Source organism: Ostrinia furnacalis, unplaced genomic scaffold (assembly GCF_004193835.3).
Source record: "Ostrinia furnacalis isolate ACB-3 unplaced genomic scaffold, ASM419383v2 OfSCF2047, whole genome shotgun sequence".
Lineage (NCBI taxonomy): Eukaryota > Metazoa > Arthropoda > Insecta > Lepidoptera > Crambidae > Ostrinia > Ostrinia furnacalis.
Genome location: NW_021132286.1, coordinates 897,662 through 920,205, shown reverse-complemented (window position 1 = coordinate 920,205; position 22,544 = coordinate 897,662). Strand labels below are relative to the sequence as shown.

At 34.0% G+C, this 22,544-nt stretch overlaps 1 protein-coding gene across 1 annotated transcript in view; it reads left to right on the top strand.

Moving 5' to 3' along the window:
- Window positions 1-3,289: 3,289 nt before the first annotated feature.
- LOC114354367 (elongation of very long chain fatty acids protein AAEL008004-like) overlaps window positions 3,290-22,544 on the top strand; it is a 61,523-nt gene continuing 42,268 nt past the window's right edge. The window contains exon 1 of the mRNA XM_028306719.1: window positions 3,290-3,465. Within this exon, the coding sequence (XP_028162520.1) occupies window positions 3,450-3,465 (16 nt within the window). The 5' untranslated portion in view covers window positions 3,290-3,449. The remainder of the gene's footprint in view (window positions 3,466-22,544) is intronic.

Sequence of the window (22,544 nt, the reverse complement as noted above, 5' to 3'; positions counted from 1 at the left end):
TGTATTAGGAAATGTATAAAACTAAGCGGCACAAGCGCGGTCGCGTGATCGGGTGTCCCTCGGTACGCCTAAAATTTCATTTAGCCAAACCACATTGGCCGATAAGTACTTTTAACTCACAATTATTATTGTTTAGCCTGACAGTTGTTTTCGCACTATTATACCTTTCTTTCGGCATCACGCATATTACGCCGAAGTATTGGAAATCCCTAATTTTAACATCTCTTTTGTTAAACTATTATTGACATGAAGGTTTTAGTACTCCTGTAGCTGGATAACAAAGTCTCGGTTAGGTTAGGTTAGACTTGCGACCTTACACATACACAGCTGCCGCGGCGCGGTAGCGCCATTTAAGTTTCGGAGAACAAAAAGTGGCGTAATAAAAATAATTTTATGTAAAAAAAAAATCTTAATTACATTTCCGATTGCTGTTTAGGAAATGTGTAATTTTCCTAGGAAATGTGTCTAATATAATTTACATTTTTCCGGGTGATTTTAGGACTTATACACAATTCCTAGGAATTGTATACAATGACGGATTTCATACTTTTCCTGTAACATATACACAAACCATCGAGTCAGGTATTACTTGATAGTAGTTTTACACTATCGGTTACAGCGCAGAAAAAGAAGACTTTCTCTAGCTAGAAGATAAAAAAAAATGCGATCAAACACAAGGTTCAACCATTCACTTCAGTTCAAAAACCTCAACAGTTAAACGTCAGTTAAAAACTAACCGCAGTCCGCGGTTGCTTTATCTTGACACACAAATGTATTGCGATCACTTAACCCTAAGATCACACCATGAATATAAATGAATATCAAAATGAATATGATCACTAAACATTCGTCTCTCAGTCGTCCGGTACCCTGCGAGTTCGATGTTTAGGTATGTTCCCGTTATTTGATATCATAATCTATTTTCCCTATCATCTAACTATTCAAAACAAACAATTCGCATGTACTCTATTAATTGTAATTAACATTGCAACAAATATAAAAGGAATGAGAGTAAAATTTAAAAAAAAAAATGCAATAAAAAAATTGAAAATCACGACACAATGTCTATGATTGAATGATAGATAGATAAATCCCAAGTCATAACCTCGAGCCATTTGCGTAGATTTAAAGAATCTGTCAGAATGACAAATTAATTATTATGTGTCATGCATGTCGTATTCCTAAACAATAGTTAACTTTTTTTATAAAATACTACTTACGTTTACAGTTATTTGTTAGGAAATGAAAAGTCATTTCTTGAATTCGAATATAATATTCATAATAGAATGTACTTAGTTACTTTTTTGTTATTTTCTGATATAAGGTAATGTCAAGATTTACACAAAGATTTCAGAAAAAATAATAGTAATTAGGAACCAAATAATATCAGGCCATAGTAAGTAAAATTGTTATGAAATGAAATGAAATAGTTTATTCAGAACATAGGTCCTTTCCAGGGCACGTCCCAAATAGATATAGCTTGCCCTACCACCACTTCGGGGCAACATAATATGGGCTGGTGTTGAGAATTTATCTTCAGGCATTTTTTATCCTCGAATCTTTTAGACCTCTTTTTTAGAATGGCAGTATCCCAGGCATTTGGCCGGCTCATTGTCCTCATAGAACAAGTCCGTTAGATTTAACATTACCACTGACCTTATGTACACAAATACCTAGTCCTAGAGACTGAGAACTAATAAGCTATTTTTACGCGCTACGTACTCGCCATTTCTACAGTTTTATCACTTAGGTTGGGTTGCATCATCTTACTTTAACTTTGACAAACGTCAAAAATCTGTCAAACTGCCTACAAAAAACACCGGTTATAGTTATAGTTTCGGTTAAAGTCCGGTGGTGAAACTAGCCTAAAGGATCTCATTTTACTTTATGATTGAGTTTTTTCAGTTCCAAGTAGAGTTCAGTCATCTACAAGTTATCTAACGAATAAAGTTTGCTAAAAACCAACTCATTGTTTACCATAAAAATAATTTATAAAATGCTGTCAAAGCCCACTTAAAGTATTATTTTTATTTTTGACAAGGTATGTGGAGGACAAGAATCTTACCTCATGTTAAGTGTAGTGCAATCAGTATTGTTCAGTATCGCATCAGTAGGTATTGTTGATAGAAGTTGTTAATTGCTGCAAAACCATTGACAATGTTATCAAAAGCAACATGTCACAATTGTGGGTATAAGATAAAAAACAGTAATTGTACCCGCGCTCCTAGCCTACAGATTTTGCAAGATGTAGTCAAGGTCGGATCGCTTCGGGCTACTTGAAACGCTTGAACTTTTTCAAATTCTATTCTGTTGCTAAAATAACAATCTGATTTAATAGATTACATTGTGACGAGCATTCCACTTAACCGCTAGTTAAACTTCAAATAGGTATTTCCATGCCTGAACTTGAATACGCGATAGAAGTCGGGGAAAAAATTCGGTTACTAAAATAATTAGCATTGCTGTCTAAGGCTGGGTTGCACCATCTTACTTTAACTTTGACAAACGTCAAAAATCGGTCAAACTCCATACAAAAAGCACCGGTTTTCGTTAAAGTTTCGCTCAAAGTTTGGTGCAAAAATATTTAGTTTACAATAATAGCCATTTTAGTAAGATACCACATAAAAGCCTTCTTATAAGGATCGAAGTATGCGTAAAGTGTGGGTGTGTTCCCGAATCTTCTCACAAGAAAACAAACTTAATTCAACAGAAATTGGCAAATATCATAATAAAAATTGACTCAAGCAGTTGTCTTATTATGACTTCACTTTGAACTGAAAACGGGACTATTCCCGCCTCTCGTTCCCATCGCTGCAACTCCTGTGTAGGCAGGATCTGCAGCTTCACCGCCAATAAAAACCCAACCAGAGAAGGTCAAGTTTGTCTCGGGGGAAAGTTAAAATGTCATTTCACTGAATGTACTTTGAACTGAAAGTAAAAAGTCATAAAAGTGAGGTTTTTTTTGCAACAAAGCTTTTAAAAAGCTCAATAATTAGTTGTTCATAGGTTATCCGACTTACGTCCGTATTCACAAGCGATGCTTATTTTATTTTATTATTCTTTATTCAGAAAATCACAGCTCTTAAGTGCAGTTGTGAAGTTGAATAGAGCTCTGTGATTGGTTCGTGTCATCCTATGCGTCCACGCGCACTGTGAGACCTCATAGTAATGTTTGTGAATACGGGCTGCAAAAATCGCCAGTCTATATCGGCGCGAACTATAGCCCACCTGTCATGGGCGTCACGTCCCAGCCATAGGACTATGCGCGCGCAATGTCTTTATTATCACAGACGCACGCGATCCGATTGCATTTTGTTTCGATCAAACGACGCGCGCGCAGCCCTCCGTCGTGCTGAGAAAAAAAAAACTTTTTGATTTTTTTTTCAGCTTCCAATTTTGAAAAGTGAAGTGGTGTGAATACTTCTTAGATTGGACTTATTTTAAGAGTGATGAGCAGTATGAACGGTAAGTAAATAAATAGATATTTAATATAGGTACTTATTCATAGTTGAATCATCTGGAAAAATCTAAGATTAAGTCGGAAAATTGCGGAGCAAATAGGTATTTAAGGATTAGTAATTGAGACCGACTCATTGCGTCATAAAAACAATTACATATTTACTTACTTGTAAACAATAAAAAATATTGTCTTACAACAGCTCTAAATGTAAACCCCATTTACCTACGTGAATATGGTTATAGCTTAAATTCAAACATAATAAGAAGCGGGTAAATAGCGGTTAAATTCTATCAAGCTATATATGAATAAGAATCTTAAAAATTTCAAACACAAAAAGAACATTAAACAAGATTTATTTTACATAACTTTTGCCTTAAAATAAGTTAAGTTAAAAGTGTAATCGCAATAAAACTGTATCAATACTTATGTCAGCAAATATGCTATTAGGCAATAAACTGAAAGAATCAAATTTCAGCACATGAAATGAAATCTGATGATCTGATATTTTATTACTGTGCAATACGTGTACTTTTACCGCTTTAATTTTCAATTTCGACAAGTCTTCAAAATAAAAACATTATTTGTTATGTTTTATTATCTAGAACAACTTCAGTTAAAAAACAAAGATTTGGAACAAATATTATGGTATAATTTCGCACTAAAGTCAATGAAGTCTTTACTAAAAAATGCATTACAAATTAAGCAGATAAGCCACTCCCATTTAATACAAAACAAAGCTTTATTAGGTTTTTATCAAACAACAAATCCTGTTTTTCTCACACGGTTTGTCTAAAGGAAAATGTCTAAAAATATCGATACAACTACATTGTATTTATTCACCACATTAATGCTTATCGCGAATTAAAAATTCGCTGAATTATCTTATTCTTCTTTTTTTCGTGTCGATAATAAACCTACACAGTGTCAACCCAAAACTCCGCCACAAGAGTGGCGTTGTCAGTAGCACTCTTCAAATCCTCCTGATTGCAGTTGCTTGGGCACTCAGGGCACGACATCAGGTGCTTCATCGATCTTTATCTTATTGTTTCTAAGAAATCCATGAGAAATAAACCACCCGTGTTGTAAATCAACAGTAGCTTTTTTCTGCGGCTTCGTCCGTGACTAGTTCGGTCTGTCATAGTTAAATAGGCTTTAGCGCGAGACCTATCTCCTGTCAAAATACTTTTCCTTTCTAAAAAGCTATCCTTTGTTATTCCCTCAGTCTCAAATATCTCTATCTAAATTAAATCTACATTAAAATATATTCAGTGCTTTAAGTGCGAAAAGGTAGACGAAGTGGTTCCTTTCCATAATGTTAGGATTTGATTGGCATTAATAAAAAATGCCTGCTTCTGCATAAAAGGCACACACACCTTTTGCGGAATTCCTTTAATATTACGAAAGTAGATGACCTTGGCTTTTACGTAAACTTACACCGAGTTACTCTTACGTACGGTCTTAATTGCAATGACCTGAGGATTCAGTCACTTATGTTGATATAAACAAAATAAATTAAAAAGTGAATCATTTTGTCTTGTAATAGTTTTGTTATTATTTCGTACACTTATTTATTTACCAGCATAACATTTTCAAAGCAAAAATGAGGAAATAAAATGAATTAAATTATTTCACTAAAGTGAAGGAAGAAGGATAGTGTCTCTTGGAGTATAATAACCCCGTAAGAACCACAAAAACTTATGGGTGTGAATTTTACTTGAATTTTAGTACTATTTAGATCATTCAGAGTACAAAGCACTTTTGTCCTTCCTAAAACTGGAATTGGAAATGTCATTGTTTGGCTAAATTATAGTGTTTTTGAGTAACACGTACACAAAAATATTAATATTGTATCTAATGTTGGCTTTTGCATGAAGTTAGATTTTGATAAAAAAAGGAAAACTTAGTTTCTGTATAAACTAATCATCCGTGTGTTGTTATTGGATAAATCTCTACCTTAACTTGGACAATTTTCAGCTACCTACATACTTGTAAATTCCTTGAATCGTTTCAGAAGATAGATGAAGATTTTAAAAACGATGTTATGCATCTAAAATATTTAAATAGGTATAGGCTACCATTATGGCGTCATCCAAAAAACCAGTTACATAAATATCACTAGTCTAGGCAAAATTTCGACTATCCCATACATGTAGCTCGCCTATAAATGGCACTATCTGCTCTACGGCCACTAACATTAATAATTTACTGCCGGACGATGTCTTTTTTTCAATCCAAAAACATTGTTTTTCTTGGTGGCTGTGTAAGTTTACCTTGTCCATGAACTCTATCGTTACTTTATAGCAGACTATTATAATATTGATTATTAGTATTATTACATTGAAACTTTTTTTCAAATATCTGCTAATAATTAAAATCAGTTGATCAAATAGAAATTATTAAATATTTAATAAACTACATATTTAATAAAATACGGTTTTTGTATATCATGAATAGAGTCACAACTAAAATAGGAAATACAATGTGAATACGTCATTTTGCAAAAAAATATATCGTTTTTGGAGCTATGTGCGTAAACGCACTGGGCGATCACTGCCGAGGTCAAAGTCTATGTTCACCTTTGTAACCAATTTATTATAAATAATAAAGATATCACTAGCGGCCGCCCGCGACTTCGTACGTGTGGACCTCGTTTTACCCCCTTAGTTCGTAAAATCTGTTGTTAGATATCATGTTGATAGATTAGATGGCGTTTCACAGCTTCCCCCGCATGAATATTTACGAACGTCATAAACAGTAGTTTGTCCAGCGCAGTAGATTTTACCAATGACGATAGATGGCGCTTTTTAGACACGTCTTATTTATTTATTGAAATTTATTTGTCACATATCGTCATAAATTATAGCCTATATGTTAATCTGGGCCATAAACAATAACACTGTAAAGTTTCAACAAAATCCGTTCAGTGGTTTTTGCGTGAACGAGTAACAAACATCCATCCAGACATCCAGAATTATTCCAGACATCATGACATCCAGACATCCAAACTTTCGCTTTTATAATAATTATTATTAGTAGGAATAGGTGACAATCATAATAGTCCGTTCGATGATATACTTAGTGTTTCTCTTGATCATAATCATTCTGACTGAGGGTTATATGGGAATTTCATAAAGATGATAGTTTAATGTAGTGTAGTACGTACATTCTCACTGATATTACTAAAATAAAGTTTTTTTTTTAAACCTGACTGTAAACAAGATCCTTGACCAAGACCAGGTGGTTCTTTGTACAAATAAGTTGTAAATAAATAAATAAATTCATTTTTGAAATCACGAATACATTACAAACTAGTTTTTCAGTACCTATCTAAAACCCTGCATTAGCTTAGCAAACCTAATTAATTCATCTAGCTACGCACTCTCTCACTGATATTACCTATTATCTTAGGTTGAGTGGGTCGAGGTAAGCCGAAAGGTTAAAATATCATTTCGTTTAGTCCTTTAGAAGCAAATCCACAAAAAAGCAAAGGCGACTGTAACGAGAAATTTTATTCTAACATGCTCCGACCCTTACTTTTTGGTGGTTTAGTTTAGGACTGCTCCTTGAACTGGTTGGTGAAACCGGGTGTGCAAATGAGTGTATTGGATTAGTTATTTTATTCCAATCAGTCAATACCACTGGTATAATTATGGAGTCTCTCGATTCGTAAGGTTTTATCACCTCGGGACTATTCTCACCTCTCGTTCCCACGACTGCAACTCCTGTGTAGCCAGGATCTACAGCTTGACCGCCATAAAAACCCAACTAATGAAGGTCAGGTTTTATTAACAAGTAAGACAGCAAAATATTTATTACCAAAAGTGTTTTTAATATTTGATTAGCATCAAATGATTGAAATGGATGAACTTTTCCTATGTTCTTCTGATTAATTTCGTTGCGGGTCCAATGACAGTTTAACTTTCCTTCGGAACAAACTTGAGCTTCATTGGTTGGGTTTTTATTGGCAGTCAAGCTGTAGATCCTGGCTACACAGAAGCTGCAGTGGTGGGAATGAGAGGTGGGATTAGTCCCGAAGTAAATATCAAATGATCCAATACCAGGAGTATGCTTACAAAAATATATGATTATTACAATTTACAATAAAAGCAAAGGAAACAAACTTGCTAAAAATACATTTTAGTCTTAACTTATGACTCTTTCAAAAGCCTGACATATAAACTATTCGTGTATTTTTAACTCCGTAATAATAATGTTTGAGTTCATACAACAACGCCGTAAATTGGACTTAATACGAGAAGTTTAACTTGATATTTTGTTGGAAATTTCCCATGATTGTGTTACGTTGACGATTTCATGTTTGTTTTGCTTTTTACAAGCCTATATTTAGCTTAACTTGTCCTGGTAATTAGGTACTAGTCAAAAGTTATTTACCTAAATAATCGTATACTTAGTTTGAGTTGCACCATCTTACTTTAACTTTGAGAAACGTCAAAAATCTGTCAAACTCCATACAAAAAAACGCCAGCTACCGTTATAGTTACGGTCAAAGTTTGGTGGTGCAACTCATCCTTCGTATTTGGCCTAAACTTAAACGCTTATCTACTCAAAATTTTAGGTATAGAATGTATCTCAAAGTCAAAGAACTGAAAAACCGGTAAATCCAAATTCAGATTCCGATATGAGTCATTCTAATCATCAAACCATGGAATTTTCAACCGATAATCATTCAACTCAACCGTAATCGCGGGTCAATATGGACCCGTCGCGAAAAAAAAACCGTTTATTTTCAATGCGCGTGTATACTGTACGAGTATGTAGTACTCGTATAGTGTTTATTTTTGCGAATTATGCTAATCACTTTCTGAGTGCTGGATATTTGGAATTTGCAACTTTATAGACGTAGAAATACGAGCTATAGTTGACCCACTCATTTACTTATACAACAAAACTACAAACTACAAACAGATAAGTGCTATTAATCATAAAATTGCTTAAAAACAACTCTCTTTAACCAATAAAGTCGAAGAAAATTAAACTTTTGTCTTTGAATGTAGATTTAAACGACATTTTATTATACATAGGACAAACGTACTTATTGCAAATTATGTCAATAAATCGAGAAGAAACCTGAAATAATCGGCCACTTATGTCAACGAACCGTGTTCAATGAACGCTTGACGTCATTGCAATCTTTTCTTTAGGCCGCCAAAGGAAGAGGCTTCCTTTAAGAACAAATTATTATCAAATTAAGTCTCATTAAAGCCGAATTTTCAAACCCTTCTGCGCATGAGTGCGCATCTGAAAGAGCGAAAAGTTATGTTATGTTATGCTGCATAAATGCTTAAAAAAAGTAAGATTTTATAGAAGTAATTTCATCTCGTACACAAAAAAACACAAGACAATAAATATATTGTTTCACACTAGTGATAGATTCACCGGGTAACATGGAAAGCATTTTAGGGGAGGCCTATGTTCAGCAGTGGACGTCCTATGGCTGAGATGATGATGATGATGATGACACTAATGATATCTTTTAGACATCATGCTACGAGAACTTCGTTCAAGTCTTCATGGTTCGGCCGAACCAACGCGTGCAGCCTGCGCAGCTGCGTGCGCGATGGCGATGGCAACCCTACTGATTTTTACTGATCGCCATCGCAATCGCGCACGCAGGTTGCACCACATTGGTTTGGCTGAACTTTAAAATCAAAACCTCTCACTTAGATAAAACTGCGACAAATAAACCCAAATTTTTATTAAAACAGTAAGTGCGATAAATAATTAATATGAACGCTAGTTCCTACTTTATAGTAGTATGACTAGTTGTCACGACAACTCCCTAAAAGTCAAGACTCAAAAGTTTTTAAAATTACGTGGTCCTTAAGTATTTTTTTAAATTAAAAGAGTTTAAAGACGTTACTATGCGGCTACTTTAAGATTAACGCCTTTCAACTTCCTCAAATAAAAATATTTGTCCTTTCACATGAAAATAAGCAAAAAAGCAACGTATGTTGAGCAATTATATGATCCAGAAATTGTAATTTATTAATACCTATTTATTATTTAAAAGAGTCAAACTCGATTAACTATACACCCAAGGTCTCTTGTCACTGTCAATCCAAGATACATTTCGAAACAGTAGAGTTTTTTAAACGTTGATTTTATCTCCAGTTGGTTACTTCGCTCGTAATATCAATTAGTATGAAAATAATTGCATAGCTACCTACCATTACGCATAATCTAGTAAATGGAAATAACAATATCAATTTAATTAAATACATTTGTCTTGAAAATTCCTCACGCCAGAAGCTGAGTTCATAAAGACTTCCAACTGTAAGTTATTTTATTAAAAATACTAAAGAAAAATTATTTATAATATGATCGACGCCGCCTGAAACCTGATTTAAACTCGCTTCAAAAAAGCTTGTAAAAATATTAAATTCTGAGATTCATTGAATAATACAATCATAGGGGAGACCGAGGAAAGTTGTGTGACAGAGGAGAGTTGTGACATTGTCGATTTTTGGAAACCTATTTATTATTTATTTATCAGCGAGCTCGCAGCAGCGCGTATTTGTTAGCTCGAGACTTGAACTAAAAAACGCGCATTATTACGAGTTAGTAGTTAATAAGTTTCAAAAATTCGACAGTGTCACAACTTTCCTTTGGTCTCCCCTACCGTTTTCGTACCTTTAGGAAAGCAAGTAAAAAAAAAAAACCAGCGCCATGTACACACGCGCTTACTATAAACGTAAACAAACGACGTCAAATGTTAATGACATTATTAACATTATGTAATGTTTACACTTAACGTGTACACGCATAAAGCTCTAACAATGTTACATAGAGTTTGTTAATTGCTAATGTAGTTGGCACATGTTGTGAATGATAAGATGATAAAAATGACAATATAATAATATTATTTATACCTATGAAATAATATGAAATTACATTGTTAATTATGTAATTTTTATCAAAGCATGTACATATACATAACACATTCATGTCATGTCATAAATTACATTACAGCAGATAGTCCATACAAATGGTAAAACATTACTATGTTATGTTTTACACCAGTAACAGCTGGTGATAGCTGTAAAGTTTCATCAAACGTTCAATAGTTTTTGCTTGAAAGAGTAACAAACATCCATCCACACATCTAGACATACAAACTTTCGCCGTCGTCGTCGTTTCAGCCAAATGACGTCCACTGCTGGACAAAGGCCTCCCCCAAGGTTTTCCATAATGAACAGTCCTGCGCTGCCCGCATCCAGGCTCTTCCCACGACCTTTACCAGATTGTCGGTCCACCTAGTAGGAGGCCTGCCCACGCTACGTCTTCCAGCCCGTGGTCGCCACTCGAGAACTTTCCTGCCCCAACGGCCATCGTCTCTACGAGCTATGCCCCGCCCATTGCCACTTGTTTTATCAATTCTGCGAGCTATGTCGGTTACTTTGGTTACCAACATTTCGCATTTATTAATATTATTAGGACAGTAATTGACCTAGTGAAAAAAAACCAGCTAAATAGCGGCCACTTCGTCAATACCCAATAAAGGGTAATTAGTTATCTAACAAATGATAGAGACACTTACTTGGTGTATCAGCAATCTTCATGTAGACTATTAGGCACATCACATGAGATCCGTCCACTGGTGGGCCCTTCCTCTTCCTTTCACTCGGACCCTGTACCGACGTGACTGCGTGTTGGTCATATTTAATAACACAAATCACCAATATCCACTAATTTCCATTGAAGTAAAATACATTATAACTCAATGCTAATTTCTCGTTTTCAGCGAAACAGTTTTGACATTAATTCAACTGAATAGAAAAGTCTGTTGTAGGAATTGACGCTTAATTCAAAATTGGAACTAGCTACGTGTTTAAAAAGTTCCAAATTCAAAGAGCTTTGATTCAAATAGAATAAATATTTAAAAAGTGGCACCAAAAAGTTTATAATGCTTACTTTATGTGTGTAAAGTATTATTTTTTAATTAAAATTACACAAAAATAAGCTGTAAATAAAGCTAAGGAGTTTTAATAATTTAGAATTTTCTTAGTTATTCTTAAGACAGTTTTCTATTGTGCTGCATGTATTATGCATACTTTTTTTTTCAAATTCAACAAATCTTTATTGCTTCCTTATCAATAAAATTTTTTGAGTTAAATTAATTCAATATTATTTAAGACGCTTTATAAAAGTGACGCCCACACAAATTTTGTACAGATTTTTTAATTGTGTTTTATGATATAAAATTGCTGTACCCAATTCCGCAAACAAAACAAAAAGAAATGGGTCCGTTGCTCTTTTGTCCCTTGTGTTTTTCCACAATTACCACCTACCTCAGTGTGCTTACCATGAGTTTACATTAAGTGTGCTCGCTAGCGAGTGCGTCAAAAAATATATGTATGAACATTTTAGTTCTTGAAAGTAGCCGCTAGTGGCGGTCTACAATTTGTCATAAATAATAATTATAATGTATTTTTTCACGTAGTCGCCAGACACACCTTACGTTAACTCATGGTAGGCACACAGTAGAAAGCCTAAACTTATTTGATCAAACCAAATGTTTTAAAGAATAAATTTTCTCAATAATTTTACAAGCACGTCTGTTGAACTTCTCTGCGGTCTAGTTTTAATAGTTCTGGGAGATCAGAGGCTTAATCCAAATGGGACTTAATTCATTAAAGTAGGCTGCCCCCATTTAATGGTAGTTATAAATATATTAATTTATTGAAGTTTTATTATAATCAATTAAATATAATTTTACCAAAATCCCTATGGTTCTAGCGCTTGACTCAGTTAGTGCTTTAGGTGTGGGAGCGGTAATAGCTATACCTAAATATTATAATATTTTATGTACTGTTAAAGTACATATTCATAAGCTAAATAAATGTAGTAATTACGCTTAGGTAACAATTATCTACCACGGTCGTTTGATGCAAGTCACAAATCACTTGGTTGTATTATTTTGTATGTAGATTGTAGATTAGGAAATACTAAGTCTGCAGTCACCCTGATTTAAACAGCTATATTATTACAGAGTTGAATGACACAACGGTTTAGTCTATTTTTATTGCAAATTAAAAAAATAGGTAACAAGATACTCAGTAAGTGCAATAAAACAAAACATTCTTATTTTGACAGATTAATGACGTTTGTCAAAGTTAAAGTACGAGTGGTAAGAGTAAGATGGTGAAACTCAGCCTAAAAACTACACAACGGATTTTAATGCGGTTTTTTTTAGATAGTGAATCGAGAGGGAGGTTTTCAAGTATAATACGTTGTACCTGTGCGAAGCACAGTTTTGTAATAATTTGGTTACTTTTGCAATGTTTGTAATCAGTCTATTAATAAATGTCTACTAAAACCTTCGAGGTTGAGAGATTACCGCTCTTATTTTTGAGTTGGAGGTACCGAGTTCATTTCCCGGCGGGATATCTATCCCACCATATAACTAGAATTCAAATTAAATTTTATTGTATTTAATTTAACTCAGATATTCTAGTTTAACTCAGATATTTCCGACATGAATCAACCTAATGAACAAATTTTGATAAAACCGGCAGACAGTGGTGACTGAGTGTATTGCGACGCTTCTTCTCATCATCATCATCATCATTTCAGCCATAGGACGTCCACTGCTGAACATAGGCCTCCCCTAATGCTTTCCATGTTGATCTATGGGTAGCGGCCTGCGTCCAGCGCTTCCCTGCTACCTTTACGATGTCGTCGGTCCACCTTGTAGGTGAACGTCCCACGCTGCGTTTTCCGGTACGCTTCTTCTCAACACTTGCCAAATGTTTGTCTCGAAGCGCTGGTAGGGCAAAAAAAGAATGAGACATGTATAGGCTCCTTAAGAGCATTTGACGATTTGTTAGTACCAATTTAATTAGTCTAAGTCTATACAAATAAAGATAATTTTGATTTTGATTTTTGATCCTTATGCTCAAGTATTAAGATTTTTTGCGAGCGAGGTCTCAAGGAATGCTAGTTTTTTAAGGCATCGCAAAGCTCGCATACCGTCAAGCGCAAATCCCTCTCATAAAAACTATTGCTATAAAAACTTGTACCTACCAATTTGAGTTTTTATAAAGTGACGGCATGTATCTTTTACCTACACATACTCGCCTGACTTCATTCTCCACAAAAACAAGCTGTATTCTAACTATCCTCTATCGAATGAGTACTAAAGTATGATCAAAAATCATACGTAACGTCCTCTACCTACCGAATAGATTCTACGAGTGTAAATGACGAATAATAAACATTTTGCATCATCATTAACTATGCATTTTTTTTTTAATTTGGGCATTTTGAATTTAAGAGAGAACGCGGCGCGGTTATCGTTATCGGTTTACGCGTTGCTCTCTCCTACGTGATTTAGAATTTTAATTGTTGAAAGATTTTAGGTTGCTAACTATGTTTTCAATGTAGGTGGTAAATGTTGTTATGGAATCTTGCTTGGTATTAATTTGTTGGAAATTGAATGGGTCGATGTTGTGAATTTGGCAAACTATATTATGGCTAAGTCTTGTTGATTGAAACTATGCATTATTTAAAAGAAACATTTAAATAAATAGGTAAATAGGCGAGTCTAAATACGAAAATACATAGTCATTCATTGTAACGTAGCCATCCGTTAAAATTCACCACCCAACTGTAGCGAGAGAAACCGTGTGCAGTCACTTTTTACGGCAAAAAAACTTGACTAGCGTACAAAATAACAAAATACTCGTTGATTTTTTACTAAAATATTATGAGAAAATGTGGTACTAGTTTCAATGTGCATGCATTAATGCAAATGCGTTCATTGACATGAACAAAATTTGCTATGGGAGCGAAATTGCAACAGCAAAAACCGCCAACTTCAATGTAATAGCCCGACAATGATGTATGCAGAATGCTGCGTTAGTCACTTAATGTTATCACAGCAAAATTTGTACAGTGAGAATCAACAACTCTAGGTATAAAGCGTAGACAATGACTGCAAAGTAATATTGTAAAGACAAAATTAGGTGGTTGATGGGTCGTTGTAGATAATAGGAAATACATCCCCATCATAATCATCAGGTCATTTAGTCAGCACTGCAGGAGTATGACCTATTCTGATTTTCCAGAGACAAATGGAGCATATGGTCTACACTTTCGACACTCGAAAAACGAGTTGGGAGACCTGATATTTCATGTCCTATGTCCCCTAGATGTGGCAGAGGGCGTCCACAACAGTCCTCCATTTCGTTCGGTCTTGAGCTTCGCTCTTGATCTCGCTCCAGGTCTTGCCGATTTTCTTCGCCTCATCTGCTACAGTGCGCCGCCAAGTTGGCTTGGGGCTACCACGTTTGTGTTTTTCTTGGGGGTTCCAATACAGAGTCTGCTTAGGGATGTGATCTATGATGATATTTTCATATTTGTACCTAAGTCCCCTTTTACGACATCCATGCTCCAAGAGAAGAGTGTGAGTGAGCCCATAAAGATGTTTCTTCTTTTAGTCGTTTCGCTCTTGGTAGAGCGGTTGTGGTCACGATGAGTAGTACACGTTGATTATAGAGGCGGTTACAGCTCTCCACACAATCTCCCCCGTTGAGTTCGCCACTGATCGAGCGCCTAATGCGCTCGATACGGCCCGATCGCGAACGTCGTTCTGCGGCAGAGTTCCTTCTGTACTCGCCACTCTGCCCGGTGAAGCTGGAAAAGCTCTTAAAGCTACCAGCACGCGTCCCTTAAAAAATCGATCTCCCGCCATCTCTCCCTATTGGTGGATTGCCTGATGCAATCAAATACGCGGTTTCCCACTGCGTATTTCACTTGGTAAGTCGAGAGCATAATAATTATGCCTCAATATAAAAAGAAATCAACTCATTCACTACTTGTAGTATCAAACTTACGCAATATCTACTTATCCCTTATCAATCGCATTTTATCTGCATTTGTGCATGTTCAAGCTTATGATGCCTCGATGCGAAGGTCATCATCAATGCAAATTATACAAACAAAGCGAGAAATAAGGAAAATAGTTTTCCGTTTGACCTGTGCTGATCTTTTTGTGTGAAATATTTAATTAATTATGAGTATGGAACAATAATTACGTTGCTTTGTTTTTTAAAGAATTGTATTAATTTCAATTTTCTGAATTGAATAAATTGGCTGAATTTGAATTTGAAGCCATAGTTGGGTATCGGAGATAAAGCCATAAAAAAATTGGAATCGAATAAATAAAATAAAATAAAATGGGTTGGTAATAATAATTATTATGCGTAAAATATTTTAGACGCCAATAATCGCAGGTGCGATTGCGGTCAAATACATGCCTTGTTATGCATAAAAAAATCGAGTTATTCATAAAACACTGAACTTCAATATTTACTTGTTTGTCCCGCCTCTTAGACAGTTTGATTTTTTCATGTTATTTAAAATTTACTTGTTTGTGGTTACTTGGATCATTCACAATATGAAAACTTATTTAACGTAGTAAATGAGTCACATAATTAAACCGGTTAAGTGTTTATGTTTATTTCTGATATAATAACCATTTGCATGCATAAACCGTTGACGTCATGATGCGACAAGAGTTATACATATTCAAAATATCTATCGCAGATAAATATCATGGCTTTTTCCATTATGTATTATCATAACGGATTAGACTTAATACACCTTTCCATTCTTCCAAAGGAATCTTAGGTCTTTATTACAGAACAAAGCTCAAACCTAGATTCAATAAGTAGGTCTAAAACCTAGGTCTGAACATTGAATTTAATTACAGAAATTAATTTATTGCGAAATAATTATTATATCCTATGAAATTGAATAATAACTCTTCACTCTTCTTTTATAAAAAAAGCAAAAGTAAAAAAGTGATGAGTTTGTCAATTCTTGACTATTTAAATATTATAACTCAAAGGTGACTATGCACAGCCCAAATCAATGGACGGATCGGGCTGAAATTTGGCATGCAGGTAGATGTTAGAACGTAGGCATCCGCTAAGAAAGGATTTTACGAAAGGGGTAAAACGGGATGCACGCGTACGAAATAACGGGCGGCCGCTAGTTTAAAATAACATTAAAAGAAACGCAAGAGCTAATTAATTATGATAGTGATGATAAGACCATTAACATGAACCAGATACTGCGGTTTTCAATGTGGTCTGGTCACATCAATTATTGCGAACTGCGACCCGGAATAAAAATCGATGCATATTATCCATTTTGGCAATTTTAGGTGTTTTTTCGAAGGTTTTTTCACCGCAAATGTAAAGGTCATAGGTGTTAGCGATTTAGTCACCAATACCTTCTTATTTTTTAGACATAAGTGTGGGCAGACAACATCCTATTATGAACTATAGATTTATTACTCGGATCCAATCGGTATAAAGGTGTGACATTGGCTGCTATAAATGGGTACAGTCATAATAACAGACATTTTGTTAAAAAATCGTATCTATTGCGACTCCATAAGACACCAGTGTGTAAATAGTTGTGCCAGTGTGTACGTTGCACGTGTTATAAATAATATTTTAGCACGTTATAAAGTTTCAAGTTCATATATAAATAATTATTAGATTCGCTATTTTTAAATGGATAGACTCTATTTTTGGTAAATACACGGATCAAAGTTCACTCACTAACAATCAAATTAAAATGGTTGATTTCGTTGTAAACAATACCAATTTACGTACAGTAAGCATTAAAATTAATTACTATTATTTTAATCATTTACAGTTTAAATTCGCCGATGGTAATTAGATGATGTCACCATCAATGTCTGAAATGGGACGAAGGCGCAGGATGCCTTCAGGCCGCTACCAACCGGGCGATGTGGAAATCATTGGAGGAGGCCTTGTTCAGCAGTGGACGTCCTGTGGCTGAAATGATGATGATGACCGACCTGCAATGTCCTTTCCAATGTTTTATTCAAAATATACATTAAATATAGAATTGTCGAATGAGTGAATTTGAGCATATTGGTATCCGAATCCGATCCGATCAATAAGACAACTGACATTTAAAACTAATAACAGTAGGTAGTTAGTTTTAGTGTTTTAATAATAATGTATGAAGCTAAGTCACATCATCGCTTAAAATTTGTAGATGTTGAGTTTCCCTATTTACAATTCTATTGACTATTATTTCATTTTATGATACTTACTTATTCGTAAATACGTAATAATTACATATTCAAGTAGGTGTGCACAAAATGTTCTCACGGTGCCTAGTTAGCTATCAAATGTGGCCTAAAATTTTGTCCTTGCAAAACAAAGCAAAATGGATCCTATCTTAATCGGAAGAAGCTTTTTTTGGCATGAAACTGCATAATATTCTTCCTTATTACCGGACTTAGCGAGAGAGCCTCGGAAGTGATGTTATGAAACCCAGGTTGTGAGTGGATGGGTCGCCGCCAGACCATATTTTGCGGTATAATTTAATTTTATAGTTTTTTGTTAGTTTTTGTTTTCCTTGATTTCTGATTATGTGTATCTTTTTGTACCCTTACTTTAACTAGCTCGTCGTATTCGTTATTCTGTGCTTCTACCCGTACTTAATTTTACTTCTTAATGTTTTATTAATTCCCAAATATCTTCTCGGCCAGAGAACTCAAAAATTTTTTATCTGAATAAAAAGGATCATTCCCATTGTTCATTGTTCAACTTTTGTGTTGCGAGGGTCTAAAGTTAAATAAGTGAAGACCATGTTACGGAGAAAATGTCTCAATGATTGATGTCTGTTAAAATAATTTTAATTTTTTTCTTGAAACATTTGATAATATTTCTAATACCATTCGTATTATTTTTTTGGTATTAATTAGGAAAGAATAGTTCGCCTGGAATATTCATTATTCGAATAAAAAAAACTGCATATGTACCTATCACCTAAAAACTTTAATCGTAATAAATTATACGCTCGTCCTATTGTATACGGGCTGTAACAATAGATAGTTATAGTAAGGTCATTGGCATTGTTTCGTAACTGGACTATTAATAGTATAGCTTGCGAGTACTCACGTCTTAACAATTAATATTTAAATGGATGTAGACTAACTTGGTGACGTAGTTATTGATTTGGGCAAATATTATTTTCTTTCTTCCATCTTACATAACCGGTACCAGCGTGAAACATACCAAGGTGGACCGACGACCTCATAGCTACCAACCACGCGATGTGGAAATCATTGGGGGACGTCCTGTGGCTGCAATGATGATGATGATCCTACATTATTTTCTATTAATACTATTTTATGTGTGAAAAGTAAGAATGGATGGATGTTTAATTTCTTACTCTTCCATGCAAAAAGTAGTTAAAAGATTTTTAATGAAACTTTGCAGTATTATGGTTTATAGAAATAGATCAGAATAAACATGGTGAAAATGACGAAGGCTACTCGTAAACCGCGGGAAATGTTGGTGGTACATATTTTTGTCAGGATGGTATCGAAGCGCTGGTAGGGCAAAAAGAGTATGAAACATGTGTAAAAGTAAGTCTTTTAATTAGTCTTTTATCTTTTTTTTCTTAAAATATTTAAAGATTAGTAATTATATTTAATAGTTCATACAAATAAAGAAATTTTTGACTTTGACTTCAACTCCAAGGATAAAAAAATATAAAAATAACTGCCTCATTTTGGTTTTTGTATTCTAATCTTTGCGACCCCAGAAGGTCGTCCGCAATGGTTTTGGTCTGCCATGGGAAATCTTTTGTGCCTTGTAATTAAATACTTCGCACGTTCATAATCAAACTGTCACTATACAAAAAAGTCGATTTTTCAGGAAAAGCATTTGAAATGCTCAAATTTTNTTTTGATACTCAGGTATCCTTAACTTGATACGTGAATGCCTTTATATTCGAGGTCTGATCTCAGAAATCAAGCCAAAACTAGTACTGAAATACAGTGTGAGTCACGTTAAAGTGTACATATGAAAATAGATGAAACTAGACCTATTTTTATCGACAAAAAAGAGGTCAGAAAATTTTTGAGATTTTTTTTTAATTTTTTATAGAATTTTTTTTCTTCCAATTACTTATTGTAAAGAAAACGTAATAACTTTTAAACTAAGCGGTATATCCTGATAAAATAAAAACAGTAATAATGCTAAATAACAGGCGATACTAAAAAAATACATAAAATACACAAAAAAGGCCAACAAATAATACAAAATTATACTTTTTGAAAAAAAAAACTGCTTTTAAATTCGTGTTTTTTTGGTTATTTGATAAATTTCTCCAAAAAATGCCCCTATAACCGGTGGTTTTTATTACTTTGTATTGTTCTCTATCGTATTATCTTTGTAAAACCAAAAATCGCATGTCTCTATCCCTATCACAACATTTGCTATGAGCGTTTGAACAAAGGCCTGCCACAACATTATTCTCCGCTGCAGGTAGAGAAAATTTTAATTTTAACTAAAATGCTTATTTTACTTCGAAATCTTTTGTTTTTATTTGAAATTTAACTTTTCTTTATCTAAATTACAAATCTAGAGCCATTTTCAGTTTCGTTGTTAACGAAGCGTTGAATAGCGCGCCCGGAGAGGCTTAGTTCAAACGATCATTGCGAATGTTGTGATAGGGATAGAGACATGCGATTTTTGGTTTTACGAAGGTAATACGATAGAAAATAATACAAAGTAATAAAAACCACCGGTTATAGAGGCATTTTTTGGAGAAATTTATCAAATAACCAAAAAAACACGAATTTAAAAGCAGTTTTTTTTCAAAAAGTATCATTTTTTATTATTTGTTGCCCTTTTTTGTGTATTTTATGTATTTTTTTAGTATTGCCTGTTATTTAGCATTATTACTGTTTTTATTTTATCAGGATATACCGCTTAGTTTAAAAGTTATTACGTTTTCTTTACAATAAATAATTGGAAGAAAAAAAAATCAATAAAAAATTAAAAAAAAATCTCAAAAATTTTTTGACCTCTTTTTTGTCGATAAAAATAGGTCTAGTTTCATCTATTTTCATATGTACACTTTAACGTGACTCACACTGTATAAAGACAAACAATTAACATTAGGTATTGTGTATAATAATATTAGTAATAGTATACCTACTTAAATTTTTTCCACAAATCTGATGTCAGAGGAGAGTTTGTTTTCTTAGTTAGAGTGTAGAGTTAGAATCTTGGCTCGACATGAGATCTGATAACTTTTTTACAATGCGATCCAATCCATTGGACGCGTCTTGGCAATTTTTATTCTAAAATTCTTTCTAAAAAGTTGGCTTTACTCTTCAAACCATCTCCAACATTATTAATTAAGCATAAAATTATTTAACATATTCATTAATGAACATCAATAACACATGTAAACAAATTGCATTGTGATTTTTCAATTAGCATAAAACGTATTCATGCATTGACCTCACTGTTAATGGTCCACGAACGTGAGAGGAGGGGTCAGTCATGACGTTATCTGTCAAGTGCTAGGCAGACGAGGTCATCTAAAATGCAGATTCATCTATCAGTTATTATAAGCTTTGATGCAAGGTCACTATCATTGGGGCCCGAGCATAGAGTAAGCATGGAGAGCTTAGAGCGTAGGAGTGGATGTCCTTTACTTGGTAGATAAAAAAATGCAAAATATATTTTGACTGCTTGCTGAAATTACAAATAGAATAGAAAGTATTTGTCTCAAAACAGTTCAAATAGACTAAGAGCTAGTCAACGCCAGACCTACGTCATTTTATAAAAGCTGAAAGTTTGTCAGTGTATGCTCCCAATAGGATATAATGTTGGTGAATCATGAAGTTTGGGTCATCGTGGCTTTGGCAACTATCCTAAAAAAACTGTCTGGCAAGGAGTTGGAACTGTCAAAACTTTCTGGCTGATGAGGAAACTACTTCTTATTATTGCCCTAATATTTTATATAAAAATCAGCTTTTATGGTACTTCGTAAGCCTAACTTTTACAGTGGCTTTTTCTGTATATTCAATAGACTGTAATTCTACTTACGTTCCGGACGTGTAAAGTCCCTTTTCATGCTTTCTACCCGACCCAGTACTGCAGCAAGCAGACTGCAATGTCTTATCAATATTTTAGAGCCCTTACNATAATTTATCCGTAGATCAACTAATATAGACCCAATAATTAATATAAAGATAAAATATAATAAAAAACATCATTTATTTTTAAAAGTGCACATACAAAAAAGATCAATTAGTTTTTAGAGGATCAAATAATATTGTCCCATTTAAAACTAATAACAGTAGCTAGTTTTAGTATTTTAAATTTTTAATAATAATGTATGAAGCTAACTCACATCATAGCTTAGATTTTGCAGATGTTGGATTTCCCTATTTACAATTCTATTGACTTAACATTTTATGTTATTTCATTTTATGATACCTACTTATTCGCAAATACGTAATAATGACATATTCAAGTAGGTGTGCACAAAATGATCTCATGATGCCTAGTTCATTATTAATTTTGCACTATAGCTATCAAACGTGGCCAAAAATGCTGTCCTTGCAAAACAAAGCAAAATGGATCCTATCTTAATCGGAAGAAGCTTTTTTTGGCATGAATTTGCATAATATTCTTCCTTATTACCGGACTTAGCGAGAGAGCCTCGAAAATGATCACCGATGTCAAGAAACCCAGGTTGTGAGTGGACCGCCAGACCATATTTAGCGGTATATTTAATTGTGTAGTTTTTTCTTAGTTTTTCTACTGGTTTTCCTTGATTTCTGATATTATGTATATCTTTCTGAACCCTTACTTTAACTAGCTCTTCGTATTCGTTATTCTGTGCTTCTACTTAATTTAACTTCTTAATGTTTTGTAAATTCACTAATATTTTCTCGGCCGGAGAATCATAAAATTTTTTGTCTGAAAAAATGACCATTCCCATTGTTCATTGTTCAACTTGTGTGTTGCGAGGGTCTTAAGTTAAATAAGTGAAGACCATATTACGGAGAAAATGTCTCAATGATTGATGTCTGTTAAAATATTTTTAATTTTTTCTTGAAACATTTGATAATATTTCTAATACCATTCGTATTATTTTTTTGGTATTAATTAGGAAAGAATAGTTCGCCTGGAATATTCATTATTCGAATAAAAAAAAACTGCATATGTATCACCTAAAAACTTTAATCGTAATAAATTATACGCTC